This window comes from Echiichthys vipera (assembly GCF_963691815.1).
Source record: "Echiichthys vipera genome assembly, chromosome: 3".
Lineage (NCBI taxonomy): Eukaryota > Metazoa > Chordata > Actinopteri > Perciformes > Trachinidae > Echiichthys > Echiichthys vipera.
Genome location: NC_139828.1, coordinates 13,532,738 through 13,556,737, shown reverse-complemented (window position 1 = coordinate 13,556,737; position 24,000 = coordinate 13,532,738). Strand labels below are relative to the sequence as shown.

Here is a 24,000-nt window from a genome sequence, read left to right as displayed (position 1 = left end):
GCTACACTCGCTGAGTTTTCAGTCAAACAGAGGAACATCTGCACTTGTACGTGTAGTTTTATCAAGTGAGCAAAAAAAAATTGCAGTTGCTATTGACAGTAGCTTGTTCCATGTCACGCTAATGAATATTCTCTTTGACCAATCAGTGGTCTGCAGTGTTTTAACTCCAGCTTCTAGTATCAGCCCAGCTCACATGGATCCTGGAACTTTTGCTAATTGGAGGCCAAAAATGAACGTGTAGATTCGAGTTGAGCCGTACCATGTAGTGGAAAAGTGGCATTGGAGCAGAACAAGGAGAAAAGTTATTTTTAACTTTCTTTAGATGTGTATGATAGTTTAAAACATCGACTGGCTTTTGCCCAAAAACACACATCGCAACAATATTTAAATATATTGTGAAAATACCTGAAAAAATATTTTATAAATATGAATGTATGATTTTCTATTTTAAGAAATTACCACACATTGAAATCTAGTACAAAGTCAAAGACATTTGTCTGATGCCTTCAGCAATCAGCGGCAGTCTTTTATTTGACTGAGCTAGTTCAGCTCTGCAACATCCGTCGTGTAGTGGTTAAAATTAGCCTCAGTGCATGTGTGTGCGTGTGTGTGTGTGTGTGTGTGTGGGGGGGGGGGCACAGAGATAGTTCAGCTGCCCAGGAAGCGTCTTGTAGCATTGACTTTTGTCTGGAAGAGAAGCCTGTTGCCGTGGATACCTCTCTCTTTCTATTTTAATTTCCTCTCTTTCCCCCCTTTCTTAGTACCTCACTCTCTCTCTCTCTCTCTCTCTCTCCCTCCGTCTCGTCTCCCCCCCTCCTCCTGTTTGTGTTGTGTGTGTTTGAGGGAATGCAGGGCGTGGCGACTGGCTGCTGTGGAGAGCTCGCTACTAAAGTGATACTAGTTATTGCAGGGAAGTGAATCAACTTCTTGAAAAAACTTGAATACAACCCCTCAGCCTGAGACCGATATTATGCAATTAAACCACCTTTTGTGATTTATTTTCATGTTCATCATGTACGCGTTGATGTGGTTTTGTTTTTCCAAAATCTATCAGCGATTAACTTGAGTCAAACCTGTGGCTCAGTCTTGGTTTAAGTTGGAATCCCTGGGTGCTTGTGGGAGTAAGATTGTCTTTGCTTCATTTATTTATTTAGCTTCATGGCTCACATATCCCTGAGTAACCCTGCTGGGTACAGCTGCCACAAAATCAATCTGTCCATCATCAGCCTTATCTGGTCTCATTGCCTCTTCCTCGCCCACCTGTTAAGCAAGCCTCACTATATTCCCTCTTTATAACTATCATCTTCTCCTCCACTCATCACCCGTCATCTTATCACTTTCTCCTGTTTCATTCTTAGGTGTTATCTCGTCCTCCTTCTTACTTCCGCTCCCCCTCCCTGTCTCCACTCTGCAGATTTAAGCTCCCTTCCTACCTCTTCTCCACATAACCAGAAGAAATGGGTCTGCCCACGCAGAGCATCAGATAAAGAGCGCACTGCTGGCTAAGCTCAGCCCCAGAGTGGCTGCTGCTGAACCAACAACCAATTCAGGTCCCATAGAACGGGCAGTGGAGCTTGTAGTAAGAGTCACCTTGTTTATGGGATCACGTTTCAGGCCCACCCACTCATCTCTCCTCAATTAGCCTTCTGTTTCCTCAGTGTGTTTGTGTGTGTGTCACTGTCTGATACAGCTGACCTCAGATAAAGTTTAGCCTGTGTTTATGGCCCCCAGGGCTCATAACATGCAGGTTAATTCTGTTTGATACAGAGGAATCAATGTTTACCTGTCTCTCTATGCTTACAGTACATGACATTGTAATTGCAGTGCTGCTGGGTTTGATTTACTGTGATTAGCTCAATTATTATTTTTTTTTTTTCTGTGATTAAGCGATGGTGTCTCAATCTGTTCTCTATTCTATGCGTGTAGACTTTCTGTGTTCTTTATATTACATTTTTTAGCGCCATTTATTACACATTTCCTGAACTAGTATTGTGATCTGATGAGTAAACTAGATCACATTTGTATTTGGCTGTGACCTAGAAACCCGTTTAGAGTCTTCTCTGTTTCTTTCTATTGGCTTTCCTGTAAATAATCCATACGTCACAAATACCAAAACCAACAATGAATTGATGTTGCTAACAATTAGTAATAGTTTGTGTATCCAAAGCCTAATAGAGCTTATTCCTCTGCGTTTAAACAAAGCTGCATCCTCCAGGGCTGAAAAATGAAGCCAACACTGAAGCACTGCAGTTCTTTGAATGGCCACTTGAGGCTTGCTCCTGAATTGAGTCAATTCCCACATTCCCCCATGTTAAATTGCTTGACTTTCAGCAGAAATAAACATGTTTACAACCTGGTACATAACTCAGCCGGGGGAGTTGGAGAGACGGCCATTTTGAGTGACAGGTCGGAGCAGTCAGAGATGGCTACCATAAACTGTAGGCTTCATTTGGCCCACTACAGCTTCATCCTCTTTGCACATTTTTAGGTTAGCTGGGAACAAGTGGCTCTTCAGAAACCTATGGGTGACATCACAGAGACTACGTAAATGTTTTATACAATCTATGGTTTAAACCTCCAATCGTTGTCCAAAAACTATTTAACCTCTGGGTGACATGTTCCTACATTACCATGAACATGTTGCAGAGAATAGTACTAAATTATACTAAAATACTACTAACAAATGCACTGCTAACTCATTTTACAGTGTAGGTCATGCTGAGAACACGTTTTTGGTTTTAATCTGTTCAAGGAATTTGTTTTCAATGACACAAATACATAATATTAACAGCCTTATCCTTTAAATGAACATACTTTGCCAAACACACAACATTAGTTCAGGCAAAAGTTCCTTAACTTCATCCTTCCACTCCGTTCGAGTACATGATCCTCACCACCATCATCGCCAACTGTATCGTCTTGGCTTTGGAGCAGCACCTTCCTGGAGAGGACAAAACCCCCATGTCTAAGAGATTGGTGAGCTATTCACACACAACCACACTTAACACACAGTTATTCTGAACTGCCTTTGATGGAGTCTATATATCCCAGACGACTTCATGCACAGTGCATCCATTTCAATTCACTGTAAGATAATTATCACTCTGATTATCTGCTTTACACGTTCAGGAGAAGACAGAGCCCTACTTCATTGGGATGTTCTGTTTTGAGGCTGGGATAAAGATCATCGCCCTCGGTTTTGTATTTCATAAAGGCTCCTACCTCAGGAATGGATGGAACGTCATGGACTTCATCGTGGTCCTCAGTGGGTGAGTCGAACGGTGTGTGTGTGTGTGTGTGTGTGTGTGTGTGTGTGTGTGTGTGTGTGTGTGTGTTTGGATGCAGATCTGTGAAACAGGATTAGTGTTATGAATTGAAAGGGATGGCGATTTTGTACTGTATTCAAAACATCCAATGTTCTTGAGCTCTTCTTTAAGGCTCACAGTTAATTCCAGCTGGTCCACAGTTAATTGCTCAAGCTTGACAGTTTGCTTCTTTGTTGCTTGTTGGTCTTTACTGAATATTTTGGCCTACATCTTTAACTCACCACTGCCAAATTAAACAGGAAGTTTTGGGAAGATTTCACCGTACAATATTCGAAGTTAGGTGGTGTTGATGAATCTAATAATCATCATTTTATTGAACTAGTGCGGTGTCAACATTAGTGAGTATATGAGGGATATCTAAGGTCAAGTAGTTACTGAATCTTGTACTGTAGTTACTGGAATTAAGTGAGAGAAAAGATGCAAGGTATAGTCGGAGCATTCAACAGTGGGGCTTTATAAATGAATATAAAGAGAGGGCTATTTCTTCTCGACTGTAAGGAGGTTCACCCAACCGTGTGATACAGAGAACAATGATGAGTGTGTGATAAAGTGTAATGCACTGTATTACACAGGGTTTAGCTGAAGTGTAATCAGGCAGCGTGGCAAAACAGAATATCTACAAAGTCGAGGACAGACAAGAAGGTTGACTGCACAAGTTTTATGATTATGCCTTTCATTCTGTACAAGAAGCCCAGCTTGATTATAATTTTTGAGTCACTGAATATGACAACTGATTAAAATCTGTTACTACCTGAGCCCCATGTTGGATCAAGGATGAGCTGAAGTCATACTACAAGCAGGTGTGGAAATCATCACCTCACTCGGTGGCTCAGGGGGGCTTACATTAACGTTAGTCTTTTCTGTGGTGGAAAGGTGTTATATTAAAGTGCATTTCACAGCAGTTACTAGAGAGGTAGGTACAGAGAAAGGAAATGTTTATGATTTTAGCAGATTAACCTCCATCACATGCAGTCACACACATGAAATATTAATCAATTCACAGCACAGAAGTACAAAGGGTGACAGATGGGTTCTTAGAGAATTCTACATGATTCTGGGCGTTCAATTATTGATGAGCCGAGCTTGGGCTTCTTAACGATACTCCAATCACTGCTGGAGAGCGGCGGGATGCGGGGATGGAGGAGTAAAGAGGAAGACGGAAGAGCCTAAGAGAGGGATGACGTTACAAGGGGTGTTGTGGAAAGATATGGCCAGAGAGCTTCCTGCCCCTCTCGGCTGTTGATCAGTTGTGTGGCAGTGGTTGAGTCGACATCCAACCCCACGGCATGTTGGGAAAATTAGAAGCCAAATTAAAACACAGTGAGACAGACGCATGTTAATTGTTTGTTCTAATCTCACCTGTCTGGAGGGGGACACAGATGAACAGAAGGCTTATCAAGGCCCCCCAAGAGTGGCAAATGCTGTATCAGACTTTACCTTTATGTTTGCTCGGTGTATGAATCAGGCAGTACTTCCCACTAAGAAAAGCATATTTATGCCAATTTTTTCAACACAGGAAACCTGATAAAGATGGGTGGTTTTGTTTTTTGTTTTTTCCTGGTGTGTCATGTTCAGTGTCATGAACGCCACGAAAAACAAGGTTCGTAAACACTAGAAAGCAGCATGGAGTTAGTGGTTACTTCTTTTTTATATCTGTTACTTATTCAGTCTCTCTTTCAAACTTTGTGACTTATTTGGAGCGATGTTTGAGTGCTGCTTGGGCGGAGATGGACAGAATTTGTGGCTGAGATGACAAAGATGTAGTAGAAGTTACCAACCAATCACAGCACTGTGCCAGAAAAAGGGTAAATATTAGGTTGGTCAATTGTTTGATCGGACGATCACTGGTGTTACTTTCATAGGCTGTGTGTTAAACATGCCAGGCGAACTTCTGAAAACGCCCAGCAAAGACCGCCAGAACACTTTGGAGTGGCAGTGTTTTTTCCATTTAGCTGAGATGCCTTGATCCTGCGAGTCTTGTATGAATCGGTGATATCGCAAGAATCCCGCGGTGGATCTGCAGATGTAAAAATGTAGGCACCATAAGGTAGAATATATGCTCTTGATAAAGGAAAAGCTGGAGCACATAAGGAGAGAGGATAGTTTTATTACAGATAGATTGTAACCTTTCCCACTAAAGACAGAAGCCAGATGTTATTGTTTTTTTTGTCCAGTGGGAAAGAGGATTTATTGATGTTATGGCTTCTCCTGAGTCTAAAGTCAGTGTGGTGAGGCTGAAGTCATTTTACTCGCCCCCAAATAATCTAATCTAAATCTAATCTAAATACATCTGCATATTTCCAAAACAGCTTTACTCATGTTGCAAAATCTTCTCTGTAATTTACTTTTACCATTATTTGGCAGTAAGACAAAGGCATGTTTCATGGGTTGAATTTAAGATACTGATGACTTAGAGATGAGACGTGATCGATCTGGATGAAATAGCCTTCCAGCTCTCATTTTATTAATATTCAGCATGATGAAGTGAGCAGCAGATAGACCCCTCTCTAAATGATCATTCTGGCCACGGCAAAGACAAATTAATGAAAATGTTCTCTCTCTGTCTTTCTCTGAAACACACACAGGCCATCCAACACACACACTCACATGGACATATTCACTCAACTGCAGGCCATCACTCGAGGTTTGCAACCTTATTAGAGAGTGAATGAAGATTATGAGTCACCAGTGCTGTCTATCAGTTAGTAATTAGGAAGTCTCTGCAGACAGGAAGGGTCACACACTGTTAAAAATACAGACCATGGATGTATTAAGAGAACTGGAAACAGCGTTCGAGGTGGAGCTCCGTTCATTCCTATGAAAGCTGCTCAGTGGCACAGGAAGCCAAAAAAGTTTTTGGCAAAACAATGTTTGCATCTAAAAATATGAATGATCGGCACTACTTCTGATATTCATCCGCACTGTTGGGCCCATAGAGCAGGTGCACTGGAGATGTCTCCCGATCAAGCCGGTTACTTCCGTTTTATCACTCCGCTAACTTGAATTGTGATTTAATTATTACAAAAACAGACCTTCCAAACCATTACACCATAGATTGTATATAAAAAGATGGACAGCTTGTTGGATCCCCAAAAGTGAAGCCAAAACATCACAATTGCCCCCTGGTGGCTGGCTGCAGTATAGGGGAGCCCCCTTCATGTTAATGGTGGGGCATGGGCCAAACAGGAAAAAAAAACATAGTAAAATAACAACTTTACATGTTTGATTTTACTTCGTTGTTTGATGCTATAAAAACAGGGTGAAACGTCATGATTGAGAGTGGTGACTAACCAGTTTATTAGTTATACCATTAGTACAATTGCCCTGCAGTAAATCCTATCATCTATGAAGCTTATAATGTACAATCTTGTTGAAATTGTGTCAGAGAGGTGTTGTATTAACTCACATGCCTGCAATGAGAGTGGTTTAAATGACAGCTTGAGTCAGAAAGGCAGGAATGCTTCTAGACTGTAGAAAACACGACTATTAGCTCAGACTACAAAGCGTGTGAACTTTTCCACAGTGGTTACCCCTGACTCACTTAGCATTACGTGTGAACATATATAATTATGGAACCACTTGCTAATGGTGTCAATGCTGGAGGCCATGATCACCTCAGCAACGTTGACCTGTATTACAGAGAGAGAGACAGAGACAGAGACAGTAGGGAGAGATTGTGGGTTTTTTCAGGTCATGCTCCTCCAGTTACTCTAGCTAAAATGGCAAGTAGTGAAGGAAAGTCAGCAAACAGGGGAGGCTGTAACACACAGTAACAGGAGAGATACAAAGCAAAGAATAGAGCTGGAGGAAATGAGGAGGGCGCCTCTATGCGTAATCGCACGTACTAATTGGCACCTTGGCGGTCGCATTTGCTGGCAAGCCTGCCATTAGACTGGCAACAGTTGGCAGGGGGCGACGCCCACCAAGGGATTGTGTCACCACTATGTGCCAGACCCTCGGAGGGGGATGGAGAGCGTGGAGAGGAGATGGACTTAGCACAGATGGAGTTGATCAGTAAAGATGAGATGACTGTAAAAAGCATTTTCTTTTCTCAGTTTCTGTTATCCACAGGATAGTTTTAGTTAGAAGGATAGTTAGGAGCATTGACATTTCTGCTCAGTCAAAGATGTTTCTTCCTTACTTTGAACTTTTTAAATTGAAGTTTATTCTGCTGTTCAAAGTAACTGAATACCCGAAAAGTTAAATTTCAGATCCAAAAAAGACAATGAGAATCAGCACTGATCAGGAGAGGAGAGGTTATTTTTCCCTGATTCTGAACACAGCGTAGATGAGAGGAGAGAGTATTTGTGCAGCTGCCTGTGTAGCGCTAATGTTATTATGGCACCCCACTTTTTTTTGCCATGAATCTTTCTTCTTGCACGTTTCCAGCAGCGTAGATGCATGAGAAATCATCAGAAAAAAATGCTGGCACTGATCTAGAAAATGAATAAGCTCAGAGGGATATATGCTCCGGCTCCAATTCGTTGCATGTTCCCAACTAGAACGGGAAGGGTATGCTGGGAAGAAAAGGTGACATGATAAAAAAAAAATAGTTTAATGACATCAGTAGAGTAAAGCTTGAGACATTTTTGGTGCAAAGGTGTTCAAAATAAACCGGTTTAACATGCAAAACTTGCAGACCATAAAATTCTTATTTATTGTATTCATGTTATTAGATTTATTAGTTGCCATTTAGTGTAGTGAAGACAGGATGTGAGAGGAGAGAGAGAGATTCGATACGCAACAAAGGTCCCCAGCTGGACTCCAAGCGGAGACATTTCATGTTAATGCTTTTCAAACAGCAATATGCCTTCTTTAATCTGTTGGAATCAGATAAGAGGTTTTTTTAAACGGTGTATATTCAGTTTTGATGCATACCTCTTCATGTGGCTTAAATAAGATAGATGGAGTTGTGTCTGCACTCTAGACCTCCAGTGTTAATTAACAGAGAGGGGCAGTGTCCTCAGACAAATGCTGCAACCATCAGTCCCTATTCCTGTCAAACAGGACTATTTGTACTATATTTATTACCACTGCTAGCCAGGAGGGAGCTAACATGAGAGCTTCACATTGATCACACCATCCTTAAAGCAGATGTTGGTAACTTTCTATGAAAAATATTAGAGATGCACGATCCAGTTTTTTCCGGTTCCGAGTGTATCGGCCGATACCCAATACGGATCTCATCCTACTGTTGAATATATGACCGTATACCTCGCCATGTGATTGAAGGCATCAGGCTTGACATAAACATTTAGCCTTGTTAAAAAAAGGTAACAAATAAACACAGATATAAATGCACTTAATATTATGTATTAACAAATAACAACGTGTACATTAGGAGCAAAAATAAATAGATAAGACTTCCATGCAAAGTGCACTGCAAACAGATATTTTAAAATGTAATATAAAACTCTAACCGGTGCAAACATAGAATTGAAGGGACTAGATCGCTGTAACTGTATTGCTGTGTATGATATTAATAAAAAAGAAATGACTGGATTGAAATGCTGGATCAGCTTCATTCATCCGATATCCGATCCAGCTAATTATTCAATATCGGAGCCGATATCCGATCCAGGTATCGGATCGTGAATCTCTAAAAAATATAATGTTTTTTTTGTGCTGCAACTGTTACTATATCCTGACAGCACAATTAGACAGGTGATCTGTGATAAAGTAATGTATCTCTACCTTTGTGTCTGCTCCTGCTAGTTTCTACTGCGCCTGAAGAAAAACAAGTGAGTCCGAGCGTCAATGACTGCTCTGAACTCCGATCAAACTGCGAAACGAGGAAGCGCTGATCAAATGTCAATCATAATTCTGTTACTACATTATCTATTTCTCGCATTAAGTCAGAAGTATATTTTAGTGTAATGTTTGGTTTAAAAAATTAGAAAGTTTGCAACCAAGTCGTGTCAAAGCCAAGCCCCTCAAACCGACCGACCGGCCAGACAAACATTGTCATTTTGCATCAAGTAGATTAGACATTAGGAGCAGACAGAGACAGATGGAGGTACATTACTTTTGCACAGATTTAATATCAGCCAGCAAGACAAATGCAAGAACAGTATGAGTTCTGTGGCCATTTACATTTTAGATTTTTATTCTCGTCAGCTCCATCCTTTCTTACAATTACTGTTTTGCCTTTTTTCCTATAATTTATTTTTCTGTTCCATTTAATTTCCTTTTCTTTACTTCAGATACGTTCTTGCACTATTGCTAAAGTTGCATGATATTCTTATCTCAGAGAAATTGTCACTGTACCGGACTTACTGAAAACTGAAACCACTGCTTGTGTGTGTGTGTGTGTGTGTGTGTGTGTGTGTGTGTGTGTGTGTGTGTGTGTGTGTGTGTGTGTGTGTGTGTGTGTGTGTGCGTGTGTGTGTGTGTGTGTGTGTGTTGGTGCATTCATGTGTATGAACCAAATGTGTCATTACTGCATGTCAGTTTGCCAACAACACCGTCTGTCTGGTTGGCAGTCATACACCTGGTAGAACCGGCTAAGATTAAACGGACACGCCCACGCCCACACACACACACACACACACACACACACACACACACACACACACACACACACACACTCACATACACACACAAATACAGATACGCAGACAGACCTGCCCTCTCCAATCTTATTTTCCATCTGTTGTCTGATCGATTGATGAGTTTAGACTCAGCACGGGGTGGATATGTCCCCCTGAGCTGTTACCGTGGTGATGGAGGACCCCGCCCCAGGTTAGGCTGTCACTGGCACCAGACCTGCTGCTTCTCTGGTCAATGTCTCTCCAATTAGACCAGACCAGGATAGATTTGTCTTTTCTTATAGTGTGAGGGGGGAATGCGCTTATACTTGCCTGTTGCCTGTGTGCGTGTGTGTGTGTGTGTGTGTGTGTGTGTGTGTGTGTGTGTGTGTGTGTGTGTGTGTGTGTGTGTGTGTGTGTGTGTGTGTGTGTGTGTGTGTGTGTGTGTGTGTGTGTGTGTGTGTGTGTGTGACAAAAAAAAGCAACAGGCAGAGCGCTAACAATGCTTTTCTTTCACTTTTCAACAAACCTTCCAAAGTAAATGAAGCATGAATATGTACATGAACAAGACAGAGTGCATAGCTAGTGACATTCAAATGACATCCTCAGAGTAAAGAGGCTGAGTGGGAAGTGAAACAAAGACTTTCTCATGGGCCTTTATGCATTGTGGTATCTGATCTGAGAAGATGAGGAGCCGCACTTAGATGAAAGCGGTCCTGATGTTAACCTTAAACTCACATCAAATTAAATTCAGTTCACTTAGTGAAAGTTAAAAAAAATCACAAAGACTTGAGCTGAAATTCAAAAGAACATTTCAGATTTTGAACTGGCAAGCTGTCGTTACAAACTGAATATCAGTCTGACATTTGTCCCTCCACAAATGAACAGACTCTGGTAAAATACGTGTGTAAGTACACAGGGAACAACTTAAATTACTGTTGAACCTCCTCAGACGTAGTTCAGAATGAAATTACATGTTTCAGTGACGGACAGAGATGGAGGCGCAGCAGGTGTCAGGCTGCACACTACACCGAGAGCGAGGCGTATAGACCTTGTTCACATCACATACACACTCTGAACTGGATTACAACTTATATTACATGATGTGTTATTTCTAGAGATGGTATGCCACAAAACTGTGGTATGGGTTTTTCTACAAACAAACAAGATAAAACATCTCAAAAAGTGACTTTAAGAGGTGCTGGTAGGCAGATTTTTGTTGCCTTTAAAGCCATGCTAGAAGTCGTCGTCTCCTCCAGTTTCTATTGTTAATGCTAAGCTACGCTAACCGGCTGCTGGCTCCAGCAACATTTTTCATGAGCAGACATGAGAGTGGTATCTATCTCGTCCTCTACCTTGTGGCAAACATTAAAATAAGTGTGTTACCCAAAATGATGATCTATTCCCTTAGTATGATTTTGATGAATCTGCTGTAAATAACAATGTTAATACGATGCCAGTACAAATCCTTCTTCGTTCATCTAATAAGTCCTCACATGTAGAGTGATGTGCAAAGTGCTGATGTGGCTGCTTTTTTATTTGCTTCCTCATTTGCCACCTACAGTTTGTGACACTTTGGTGCTTGTGCTGATAAATCAATTAAATGAAAGATGCAATGCAAATCAATTTTCACCAGAATGGATTCATTTATTCATTTGTCCAACTTTTTTTTATTGTTCAATTATACAGTATATTTACTAATAAGGTCGTCTTACGCCAATGAGCAATGCTGAAAAAAATGGCCCATGGATGTCTGTGATGTACGGATTGAACCTTGCAATTGTTGCTACAAAGAGCTGATCTAAAATAATCAGTGCCAAAAACATTATTTTTTCTTTCTTTTTTTAATAAAACAATTAAAAACACGGGAGGGGGGGCAGCATTTATTTGGCAGTCAGCATTTATTTGGCAGTCAGCTTTTGTTTTAACCAGCATCAGATGTCTTCTGAGAGGCGTCATAATAAGCCATCAGTGTTGTTGGCAAGAGAGAACTGTGTGCTCTGTTACAGCCACAGTTTCTCTGCAAACACTGAGCAATTTTTTTTCACATAGTCCATATGGGAGTCTGTAGCAGAGCTAATTTGGATGAATTGTTTTTGGTCATTTTATGATATTGTGGTGTTTTAATTTGGATTAGTGCAGAGGCTACAAGATCACGTTTCAATGTAGTGAAACAACAACTCTCACTTAGCCTCAGTCTTACACTCAATCTTGTATTAAACCGGCGGTCTTTTTAAACAAAAGACGGAGTTTGGTAAATGGTAAAACTGACTTTTACTTGCCACTTAAACCTGTTCACACAGGCATTCATATGCTGATGGCAGAGGTTGCTGTGCAAGGTGTCATCTGTTTACCACGACCAAATCTTATAATTCAGACGCACATTCACGTACTGATGTCACAGCCTTTGGGAGCAATTTTGGGTCAGGACACTTCAACATTCTCCCACATTAGTGGACGACCCGCTCTACCTTCTGACCCGCAGCCGCCCTGTTGGTTTGGTTATGGGAAGAAGCAACAGTGGTCAGATAAATAAAGAATTACACATAACTTACATCCCATGGCTTTATTTTATAAGATGTGATTGCTTTTTTAAATGTAAATATTAAATCATAAATATTTTATGGTAAACTCGAACAAAATTTCAGGTTTTTATTATTTGTTGAAAATGACCTTGCTGACCCACCTGCAGTTCCTTCACCGCCCACTATGGCCCACACTTCGGGAATCACAGGATTACACTACTCAACAGTAAAAAAATAAACAAGTAATTTAAATTATGCTTACATGTTACAATAATGTAACAATAATCATTAACAATAATCCAATGTATAAAAGGGCTCTTCATTTAACAAGTTTCATGGAAATCAGGCCAGTAGTTTTTCTGTAATCCTGCTGACAAACAAAGAAATACAAAACAAATGAACAAACCGAACATAACCTCTTTGACGGATGAATAATAAACAATAAAATAGCTGCACAATGACTTCTTATATACCTAATTTAGGGCAGATGTAACATTTTAATGCAGGATTTTTAGGCCAATTAATTATTCTTCCATTATTTCTACTTTTGTAAAAGATCAGATACTTGTTTCCATCACTGCCTGCTGACTTTCATAATCCTCCTCTTAACCTGAATTTGAATTCTTTATTGATCTTTATCTTGCATTACATGATTTAATATTTCTACTCATTTTGTGATGTATTAATATAAACATACTGCACAGAGGCGGTTGTGATTATGCAACATTTCCAGTTTTCTCATTGGTTTTGAATTCTGTATTTGAACTTCTGAGACCTACAGTAGAAAGAGTTGGTGTGCCAACGACTCATCTCTGCACTGCACTGTATTAACATTTCCTCCCCTCTCTCTTCCTACAAATGGCTAATAAATCATTAACCCAAAGAAATTATTCATTCTGGAAAAAGAGTAAACATTTACCGAACTGACACATAAACCAATATGCAGGATGATGCTCAACTGATTCACATAAAGAGAGGCCAGTGTCTCAGGCTGACGTTGACATTTGATCTTGCATAACAACCTGAATAGCTTGTGTGTGAATGAGAGAGAGAGAGAGAGAGAGAGAATGTGTGTGTGTGTGCGTGTTTGTGTGTGTGTGTGTGTGTGTGTGTGTGTGTGTGTGTGTGTGTGTGTGTGTGTGTGTGTGTGTGTGTGTGTGTGTGTGTGTGTGTGTGTGTGTGTGTGTGTGTGTGTGTGTGTGTGTGTGTATGCGTGCATGTTTCAGGGAGAGAGAGTAAAAAGGATGAGGGGGGAGTTGAAAATAAGCGAGCACATAGTGGGAGGCAGAGAGGCTTATATTCACTAAACCAACCAAAGCGGCACTGTAGGAGTTGCTCCACACAATTCCTTATTCTGTCAAGACAATCCGCTGTACGCACACCACCCACTGTACTGCAGGCCACCAGAGCAGTTATATGAATTCATTGTCCTGCAGAATCACAGGTCTTTCTTAAGTGGGAATGTCTGATTCAGAGGTTGTAGTGTCAGATTGTAAAGAACAGTACATGTGCTAAACTTTGGAGAAAAGTTTTATTTAGTTGCCCTAAACAAACTTCATTGATGCTCTGAACTGAAATGGTCTTAAATCAACTCAGAATATTTTATTTCAGAAAAAAAAGTATTCTTACCATGCTGATATACTCAGTCAGAAACCATTGTGGCCCTGTGGATAAAATGCTCTTTAAAATGTGAAAACTGCAGAAGAACCTCACATGTGGATGCAACAAGTGAGCCATTTGTGGGAGCCTGTGAGCAGCAGATTCTCCAGTGTCCTTCTGATTGAGGAAAAGGGAGCGATATAAAATCACTGAATACCGCCTGAAGCAGTAGAAGATTATCAGCAACACAACCAACAATAAAGGATACTGCCAACAAATTATTGCGGAACAAAACATTAGAATACAAAACAACATCATAAAAAACCCTCAGCAGGATGGAAAGATGACGACGGAGGACAGAGAAAGAAAAACAGCATTATCTATTGCTGTAAAACCTGCTGTCATTCTTCATAATGTTACACCAAGATGCCCCTAGAAAACAAAATAAGAAGGGCCCCATTGTCCTCCATGAAAGTAGTTTCTTATCTTTTATTCTCTGTATAGTCTATGGTTGAACTGCAGTGGTAGTTAATTTCAACATGTTTTTTTATCCGGCTCAGCTTTACCATCTCATATCTCTACATAATACTTAACGCTGCATGATTGGAAACAATTTCCCCCAGGGATTATTAAAGTATTTCTGGTTCTGATTATTTGCCCCTGCAGGTCAAACACACTGAAACATTAATGATTATAAATTGCATGGTATATTGCCTTTTGTTGGAAAACTGCCAAGAAGTCAACTTTCCAACAACTAAGAACAACAGGCCTCATTTACCAACACTTCCTAAGGAGAAATTAATTTCAGTACTTTACAGTAAAGTGTTATTCCAGCATAAAATCCTCCCATGGTCTTTTTCAGAACTTAAATACATCAAATAAGACATCAAGACAGTTTTTATGTGTATAAAATATTAACGTAGATATCCCGGAGAGTCACTAACAGCCGGACGTGTCTAACACTGATCAGCTCGGGGCGTTCCAATGAAGGCATTAAAACGGCTTTTTTAACCACTAATACTGCTCAAAATAACACCAAACCTCTGCAGTAGCATGAGAAGTATCCCGACACATAAAACAAAGCATCAATGGGCTCCTTCCCTCTGGATCGACTCTTTTAATAAACTCCGGGTCCGCTAACTAACTTTTTGCTGCTTCTTTTTATGTGTAGGGACTCTTATCATGCTACTGCAGAGGTTTTGCGTCATTTTGAGCAGTATTAGTGGTTTAAAAAGCAGTTTTAATGCGTTCAGCGTGCTGCCCCGAGCTATTCAGTGTTAGTCACGTCCGGCTGTTAGCGACTGTCCGGGATAATAACATTTTTTTATATTTATTTATATTATTTTACAAAGTAATACGGTCTTTTCCATTAAATAAAAACTACCCACAGTATTTTGTTTTTAAAAGCTTTTTTTCAAGCCTTATTGGATAGTACTACAGCAGCGAGAACAACATGCAGCAAAGGGCTGGACTCAAACCCTTGATGCATCAGTAAGAATACATCCTTTGCACCTTGGAGCACATTCTTTACCGGGTGAATTCCTGCATTAATGCCTCCATTTCTGAACTGTTTAAGGTTGTTTTGTTTTTCTACATTTTCACATACAGTAGAAATCCCCATAATAGTCCTTTTTTTTCATTGTAGGAAAAGCCCAGTCCAATTGTTAACATCGATAATGTCTGGATTTATTTACAAGATGAGCCTTTTTTCAGGGCCACTAAGTCTTGCATGCTGGCTCACAGTGATAGCCCGGCATATTGGGTTTTTTTCAGCCAACAGTGAATGTTCTGTATGGTCGGCTGATATCTCTGTATTCTGTATATCACTTATGCTATTAATTTATTTATAAATCAGTGGTTCTCAATTTTTTTTGCTTGTGAACCACTCTTTCCCCCCCAGAACCTGTATTATGAATTATGTATACTTGATCCAGTCCATTTTATTATGGCTGAAAAAAAATATGGTTTATCAAAAGATAAAAGTTAAGATTAGAGAACAATAAAAAGACATTTATCTTGCAGAACTATTATTTTGCATGAAACAACATCGTGTTACGCCAAGATGATCCTGTAACATCCAAGCTGAGAACCAGTAGTGTAAATAACACATGCCGTGGAATTAATATCACTACAATGTCAGGTGCACTTATATTATATTAGTTTGCAGCTTGACAGTGACACGGAGTCACAACGTCATCAGTATCACAGCATGATGGTTGTCACAACACATTTGTCACGAAGCAGCGAGCTGTCAGTTCTGCAGGGTATGTCACTGTTACTCACGTATCATGGCTGACAACTCTGACCAGGGCATCAGCTCCATTCACTGCACTGTGCAGATACATGCAGGGTGAACAAAGATGTTGTTCTGGTCGACAGTGACTAAAAATGACTTTATTAACTTTAAGACGTGCCAGGCATCTGTCAGATTTGTGCTGTCTCTGGAAATCAGTTGAGGTGTCCATGATGTGACAACCAATCCAAGACCCTCATTCTGAACCTCATGTCCATCAGGCCCTGACCGTATCTACAATTACCTAGTTTAGTTGGGAGAGAGAAAATAATAGAGAAACTGGAAGAGATGCAGGAACTGTAGCGGGCTATAAAATCCATTTTAACATGTATGATAGGGTTATTTCTGAATTGTTACGCTTACTGATCATAGATTAACACCTCTGGTGCAATGATAGAGAGCTACAGGTAATGCCACTTAAACTTTTGTGCATTTCATCTTAGCGTATCCTGTCATGATGACCACTGAGGTTCTTTATTAATAAAAAAAAGTGTTTAACACCACATACAGTACGTGCTTCCATTTAAATCCAAAGATAAACCTAACCTAATCCAAACAACAAACAGATCAATGAATAGTCCTACATTAGGGAGAAGAGAAACTACAGGGAGGAAATAAACTGTCTGCCAAATCAGCCATGTGTTGTGCTTCCCTCGGCTGATTTACATCTGCCAGTTTCTGTGACCAACCTTCCCCTTCCTCATCCTGGTCATATAGAAGCTGCCAATGTCCAGACGGCAGTAGTGTGAAGCTTAGTTGTCATTATGATGTTTTGGATGTATTAAAGTGTAGGTCACTGGCAATATATTCATATAAATTCAGGAAATATTTCTCATTTCTTTTTTGACTGTGTATGTAAAGTAGTTATTTCTCTTCTTTGACAGAGAACGTCCCATTTGCTTTTGAACCAAAACAGCCTCTTAAACCAAGAGGTCAATAACAAATCATTCAGGAGGTAGAAGGTAAACACTTTTTTTATTCGTGCATGTTAGAAACCCATATCTCACTGGGAGAGGAGCGTGAAAGAGAGCAGAGAGGCCTCTCATGTTGTAAATCAGACCAGACCAGAAATTAGGTAACATTTGAACAAAGCAATGTAATTTACAGTGTAATGTATCTTAAATCATTTTGGGAAAGTTTATGCAAACATTTTCTCCAACTGGGCTATCATACACATCTGCTTCTTCTTCTTCAAGGAAAAAATATCTGCATATAACACAGAGAAACTGAGATTTAGTTATCAGTAACGTTGTACACATATAGATAATATCTTTGCAGCTAGCCAATCTTGTGTATTTGCAGGCTTCAGCTGTAGCTGACAGTGTTCTGTTGGCGTGACAGTGATATTGGCGTTCAGACAGCAGCCTAAGACACAAGCACAAAAGAGGCACAGACTGAGAACCAGCAGCAAACATTATCTTTCTGGCTGTAATGTATTCTCACATGCAGTATCTTGACTGTATCAAGCTGACAAACAAAACTCCCCTTTACATTATTTCTGTCTGCAAAAAATAAATCATTTCAGCTGGACGTTAAGAGCAAAAACTTCTACAAAACTGTCGTGGCTGGAAAACGGGACCCAGGACGTCCACTGAATAACAGCAGACTAAATGAGGAAGCCATTTTTAGACCCTCTTTCCCTTTGTCTCCATAACAACCAAAGAGCAGCCAGGACTGACTAATGGTCTGAAGAAAGATTGAGAGATGGAGGCAGAGTGTGGGACGAAATGACAGAGGTGGCAGAGGGAGTGAGTGGAGTAAAAGGAGGAAGTACAAAGATGTAGTGCTGGGACCGGGAAAATCCAAATGGGAATAGTTAGAGGTGTGATTATTCTATTTCTAGTGTGGATGACGGTGAGCAATTTCAATCTTTCTCTCACTTATTCTTCTCTCTTCCTCTCTCTCTTTTTTTCTTCTGTTAATTAAGTCATATGCCGATCTTTGTCTCCTCACACATGAGGCTAATTCTCACCACCGTATCACTGGAATGTAGATGGATCTGCGTCACTGTTTTTTAGCTGTATGATGATCAAGTGTGCTGTCATCTTGGAGCATGTGCTGTTTTTTTTAAACATTGTACTGCACATAAATTGTGTGTTGACAAAGCTGCAATCTTTATGCACATATATATACATAATCCACCTATCAGTTACCTTATAAACTCTTCTTTTACAAGATGTTGCCTTGTCCTCTCTTTGTGTCTAATGAGCGCAGTTATTTAGCTATCATTGGTTTCAGAGCAATGTAGAGATTTTCTGATACAATTTTTTTCTTCCCGATACTGATTCCAATCGATTAACTTGCATATCAGAGGATACGCTGTACAGATCCAATACCAGTGTGCTAAATAAACAAACAAACATATGTATATATATATATATATATTCATATTTTTTCACAGCTGTATACTTTTAACACTTACTTTTTGGAAGTGATAGGATTGCTATCACTGTTGTTATACAAACAGAGAATAAAGGCCATAGAACTTTCTTTTATTATCTAGTTTAAGAGTCAGTCATAACAGAAAAGGACATAAATAAACTACTTTAAAGTAGATTCGGGGCTAAACTATGTGGTATTGGAAGTTGGAAGATAATAAATCTTATGAAACTCTGACTTTAAAGTCTTGAAATAGAATGCTGCTCCATCTTCTCCTTGGCAACATTTCCTGCTTCTCTGTTTTTCTTTTGTTTTTGCCTCCCTTCTCCATCCAGCTCTGTTTTGCTCTCAGTAGGCATCTGGGTGAAAGGGAAATAAATGTGTGTTCAGGTCAGTGGAAAACGGATAAACAAGAGGTCAGAGGTATAGAGGTCAAGTATAATTGGGAAGGAGGTTGTAAAGAAAAACAGGTGGAGGAAGAGGGAGATGATAGGAGAGAGGTTTAGGGATGAAGAGCAAGCTATGAGGGTACAGAGAGGAGATAGAAAAGGGAAGCAGGAGGGCAGACTAATGAGGAAGCGGGGGAGGGGGAGATAACCAGACAGTGCCTTTCTCTTTCCCATCAGTCTGACGGCTGAAGGCCACAGAGGTGTGTATAGAGGGCGGAGGAAATAGAGGAGACCAAACAAGACAAAGTAAAAATGGAAGTTTTGTAGGACTTTTGGTTTTGTGTGGCAGATAAGAGGTTGATTGTGTGTGTGTGTGTGTGCACGTGCGTGTGCACGTGCGTGTGCGCGTGCGTGTGCGTGTGTGTGTGTGCGTGTGTGTGTCCGCCAGCTTTATGTCTCTCCAGCCTTAGTGTCCTGCCTTCCCTCGACGGGGCTGATTTCTTTGTTCTCCTCTTAAATAGCAGTTGTCACAGCCATCCTCCCACACACGGAGAAACAGCCAAAAGCCCCCAAAAACATCCCTGTTGTTTTCTCTGTTTTCTCTCTGCGTGCTGAAGACCCTCACGTCCTCACACTCCATATCTTCACACTGCAGCCATCCTCCAACACTGTGCCTCACTGTGTTTATATAGGTGTGTGTGTGTGTGTGTGTGTGTGTGTGTGTGTGTGTGTGTGTGTGTGTGTGTGTGTGTGTGTGTGTGTGTGTGTGTGTGTGTGTGTGTGTGTGTGTGTGTGTGTGTGTGTGTGTGTGTGTGTGTGTGTGTGTGTGTGTTTGTGTGTGTGTGTGTGTGAGCCCCCTTTTTGACACCACTCTGCAACAGATAATAAAGCGTAAAATTGTAGCATTCATGTGCATCTACAAGACAGTGACGATCCTGCTGTGTGACTGCGTGTTTCTGTTTGTGTGGGTTTTTGTGTACCTCTGCAGGATCTTGGCAGCAGCAGGGGCACATATGAACATCTCAGTGGATCTGAGGACCCTGAGGGCGGTGCGAGTGCTCCGTCCACTCAAACTGGTATCAGGCATCCCCAGTGAGTAGCACATATGATTACATCCTTATCTTTTTATTGCTAAAGTCAAGTAAAGAAACAAAACATTTTATCTTGCTCTCTTCGTGGTATCTAGCTGTGAAGATTTTATCAGGTTTTTCAGACATCGCCTCTAAAATTCTAGCCACCATCCAATTTAATGTTTGTGGTCCTCTGAAGGAAATCTAATACAACCGTTTTCATAGCAGTAAGCAGTTCCCAAGAATTAAAACCAAAACTTTCTGCATAACCATATTCACTTGAGAGTTAAAAGTTTCACAACAGAATATCTTGCATAAATAATGATTGAATTGATTAATTAATGAATAAGTAAAGTCTCCAGATCAATATTAGCATGAGGTATTCATGAGTATTAGCCAATCCTGCTCCTGGAGATCTACTGTCCTGTATGTTTTAGGTTTCTCCCTGCTCTAACAAACCTGAAATTTAATGATTTGCTCATTATCAAGCAGCTGAAGCTTGTCAGGGGTTCTATAATCATAAGAATCAGGTGTGTTAGAGTAGGGAAAAACCTAAAACATGCAGGACACTAGGTCTCCAGGAGCAGGGTTGGACACCTCTGGTCTAACCCTAGATATAGGGCTGCAATGAATATTTTCAATATTGATTAAATTACTGATAGTTTTTGCAATTAATCAAGTGATCATTTGATTTGTAAAATGTCTCATAAGACAACTAGCAAATACTCACATTTGAGAAGCAGGTACCAGTGAATCTTTGACATTTTTCCTTAAATTACTAGAATAATTCATTGTTTATCAAACAAGTTGATGATTCTTTTTCTGTTAATCAATTAATCGTCCAATCACTTCAGCTCTAATTAAATATTCGTAATCATTGTGAAGTGAGGTCGAAACGTTACATTTTATTACACAAATGTTTCACAAATATGTACTTTAACTAACTCACCGTGTGCTCTACTTCCTCCAGGTCTGCAGATTGTCCTGAAGTCTATAATGAAGGCCATGGTTCCTCTGCTGCAGATCGGCCTGCTTCTCTTTTTTGCAATCCTCATGTTTGCCATCATCGGCTTGGAGTTTTACAGCGGCAAACTGCACTACACCTGCACGCCACAGCCTGGAATACTGGGTACAGACACACTCAATGTATATGTCTCTATCCATACATATGTAGATGTATACGGTAGCTGTACAGGATGTGTGCAGAATGCAGTGGTGGAAAGTAACTAAGTACATCCACTCAAGTACTATACTTAAGTACCATTTTTTTGATACTTTACAGTACATTTCAGCGAGAAATGTACCTTTTACTCCACTGCATCCTTTTTACAGCTGTAGCTAGTAGTAACTTTGATTTTACCAACAAAGCATATGATCAACCGAGTAAATATGATGCATTAATATAGAGATAAATCTTGTAGCACATGATGAGAGCTTTTCCTTTGTGCACAAGATTTAAAAAAAATATATATATATATATATATATATATATATTTTTTACACTTTTTAGTAAAGAATCTACTTCTTCCACCACTGACAATATGTACATCTATGTACATATACATCTATATATATAGGGCTCAGTATTTGTCTTCAGTATTTGTAGATGATTAATTATGTACAGTACATAATCAAACACGTACCAATATTTCCATTCAGTACTTCACAAAGACAGGAAGTCAAAGAGATGAAGACATGGAAATGTGTGTTAAGATTTTATTGTAAGTTACTAGTGAGTCCGTTATTTATACTAATTCAGTGTCCCAGCACACACACATATACACACACACGATGATTCATAGTTCTTGATCTGTGTTGGTATCCAGTAGTGAACACTATTATTCAGATATTGTATTCATCTTAAGCCAAGATCTAATTTGAATTGCATTGTAAAACAGGAAATTGTCTCACACTGATGGCATGGATGAAACAACAGATAGCAGTTTGTAGAAGGGGACTGAAATGGTTGTGAATAATTCATAAATGCAATCAGAGAATTATTTTTGTCAGGACACTTCATCACAGAACGTTAAAGCAAAGAGTCGGGGCAAAGCTTATTCTGTTGCTGTTGTGTTTATCTAGTGCTTGTGTGCGGCTGTGTGTCATGTGCGTAGGTTTTTAGTTGGTATCATCGTAATCATAAACGCATACATTTGCCATTGTTCGTACGTACAATGGCACGTCAGGCTGCACCTGCAGGCTTCATCAAACCAAACTGGCAGTGTTGTTCTGTATAATTTAAACAAACAAAGCGGTGCGCTACAATGGCTCATTGTGCATTCACTGCTGTCATTAACCTCCGAGCTGTTCCCGTCACACTGAAGCTGAATGGACAGTAAGATAGCACAGATGGACTGAAGTGAGTATCTTCTGTCACTGAACGATCACATTACTGTTCAGACAGACGCTCTGTGCTGCTCCACTGATTTATTGAGAGGTAGCTTTAATTCCTTTTGACTCTAATTCGTTCTTACTGCACATGACACGAGACATGTGGTCAATATGACAAGGCTACGAATTCACTGTCACACAACTAATGAAGAGCAATAACAAAAAGTGTCGTTGCTCGTGTGCATAGATTGGCTTAAACTTTATATGCAGTAGGCATGACTGCGAAAGATTTATACGCTCTGATTTTGTGTGAAAATTCTTCAAACTTCAGTCATTACAGTCTTTTATTGAACAGGCGAGGTCTGTTGTCTGTCATGTTTGGAACTTTGCTCTTATGTAAAACAAATAACATATTTCTGCATGTTTTTCTCTGTATGTATGCATTTTTTTTCTTTTCAGAAAACGAGACAGTGGACTCCTCTGAGTACGAGGTCCCATGTGGCGTGCGTCAGTGTCCGGCCAAATACACCTGCGGGGATACTTGGATCGGCCCTAATGACGGCATTACTCAGTTTGACAACATCCTGTTTGCTGTTCTCACTGTCTTCCAGTGCATCACCATGGAGGGATGGACCACTGTACTTTACAATGTAAGACAGCTCACACACAAATGTGCCACTCATAATATTTCTTTGGATTGCTGCAAATTATTGAGGTGAAGCAGTGTCTTGCCACAATTTAGACTCCATTAACCCAAAAGAAGCGGCAGAAGCTCAAGCACATTGGTAGCTGAGTGGAGGTCTGTAACCCCTGCATCCTCCTCTATCAGACGGTCTGCCTGCGGATGGAGAACATGGGGATGGAAGTTACTGGCTTGTGATTTTGTTGGTTCCTGTTTTACTCTGTATGCCATTTTTATCCAGAGAAATGTATAACCTGCTGCGACATGCTGCAAAGGCTGGATAGAGATTAGACTGCCCACCCACTAGTTATGAAATATGGCACGCTTCAGAATCTCTTTGAAATGTGATGTAGGATTAATGACTGTATACACCTCTGCTCTGTTCTGTGTGGATATGAACACGAAGAGTAGATTGGAATGTGTATTTTTTGCTTCTGTTGACTCATATTTCAGTACCAAGAAATAATGCGTTTAATTTCTTTTGCCAGGATCCTCAAGGCAGGAAACTGTCTCCCCGAACTATTTCTCTGAAAGGATTTTTATAACTCATGTTCACATGATATATTGGATCATTTGCATATATTGTAACCAACGGTGTCGAGTTTTGTGATCCTGCTTAACTGTTTTTATAAGTCCTCCTGGTCCATATCACTGAACAGTGATTGCTCAAAGATGATTCAGTATAAGAGCAGGCTGAGTCATAATGCTATTGCTCTGCAGAATTGACACAGCCCAAGGAAACTGACTGTTTTTATGCTCAAGGACTCACTAGGACTCACTAGTCCTTGAGCATAAAAACTAGTTGCTCCACTAGAAAAAAGCTAGAGGACATGTTTTGAATTCCCCTAAAGTTATACAAAAGAAAACATGATGAGAGAC

At 40.1% G+C, this 24,000-nt stretch overlaps 1 protein-coding gene across 1 annotated transcript in view; it reads left to right on the top strand.

Annotated features, from left to right (window-relative positions):
- The window catches only part of cacna1ea (calcium channel, voltage-dependent, R type, alpha 1E subunit a), a gene marked incomplete at its 3' end in the record, with an annotated part of 84,750 nt that overhangs the window by 28,934 nt on the left and 31,816 nt on the right, over positions 1 to 24,000 (top strand). Inside the window, exons 3-7 of the mRNA XM_083940427.1 lie at positions 2,871 to 2,976; positions 3,130 to 3,269; positions 20,027 to 20,130; positions 21,079 to 21,237; positions 22,899 to 23,089. Coding sequence (XP_083796553.1) covers positions 2,871 to 2,976; positions 3,130 to 3,269; positions 20,027 to 20,130; positions 21,079 to 21,237; positions 22,899 to 23,089 — 700 coding nt within the window. The remainder of the gene's footprint in view (positions 1 to 2,870; positions 2,977 to 3,129; positions 3,270 to 20,026; positions 20,131 to 21,078; positions 21,238 to 22,898; positions 23,090 to 24,000) is intronic.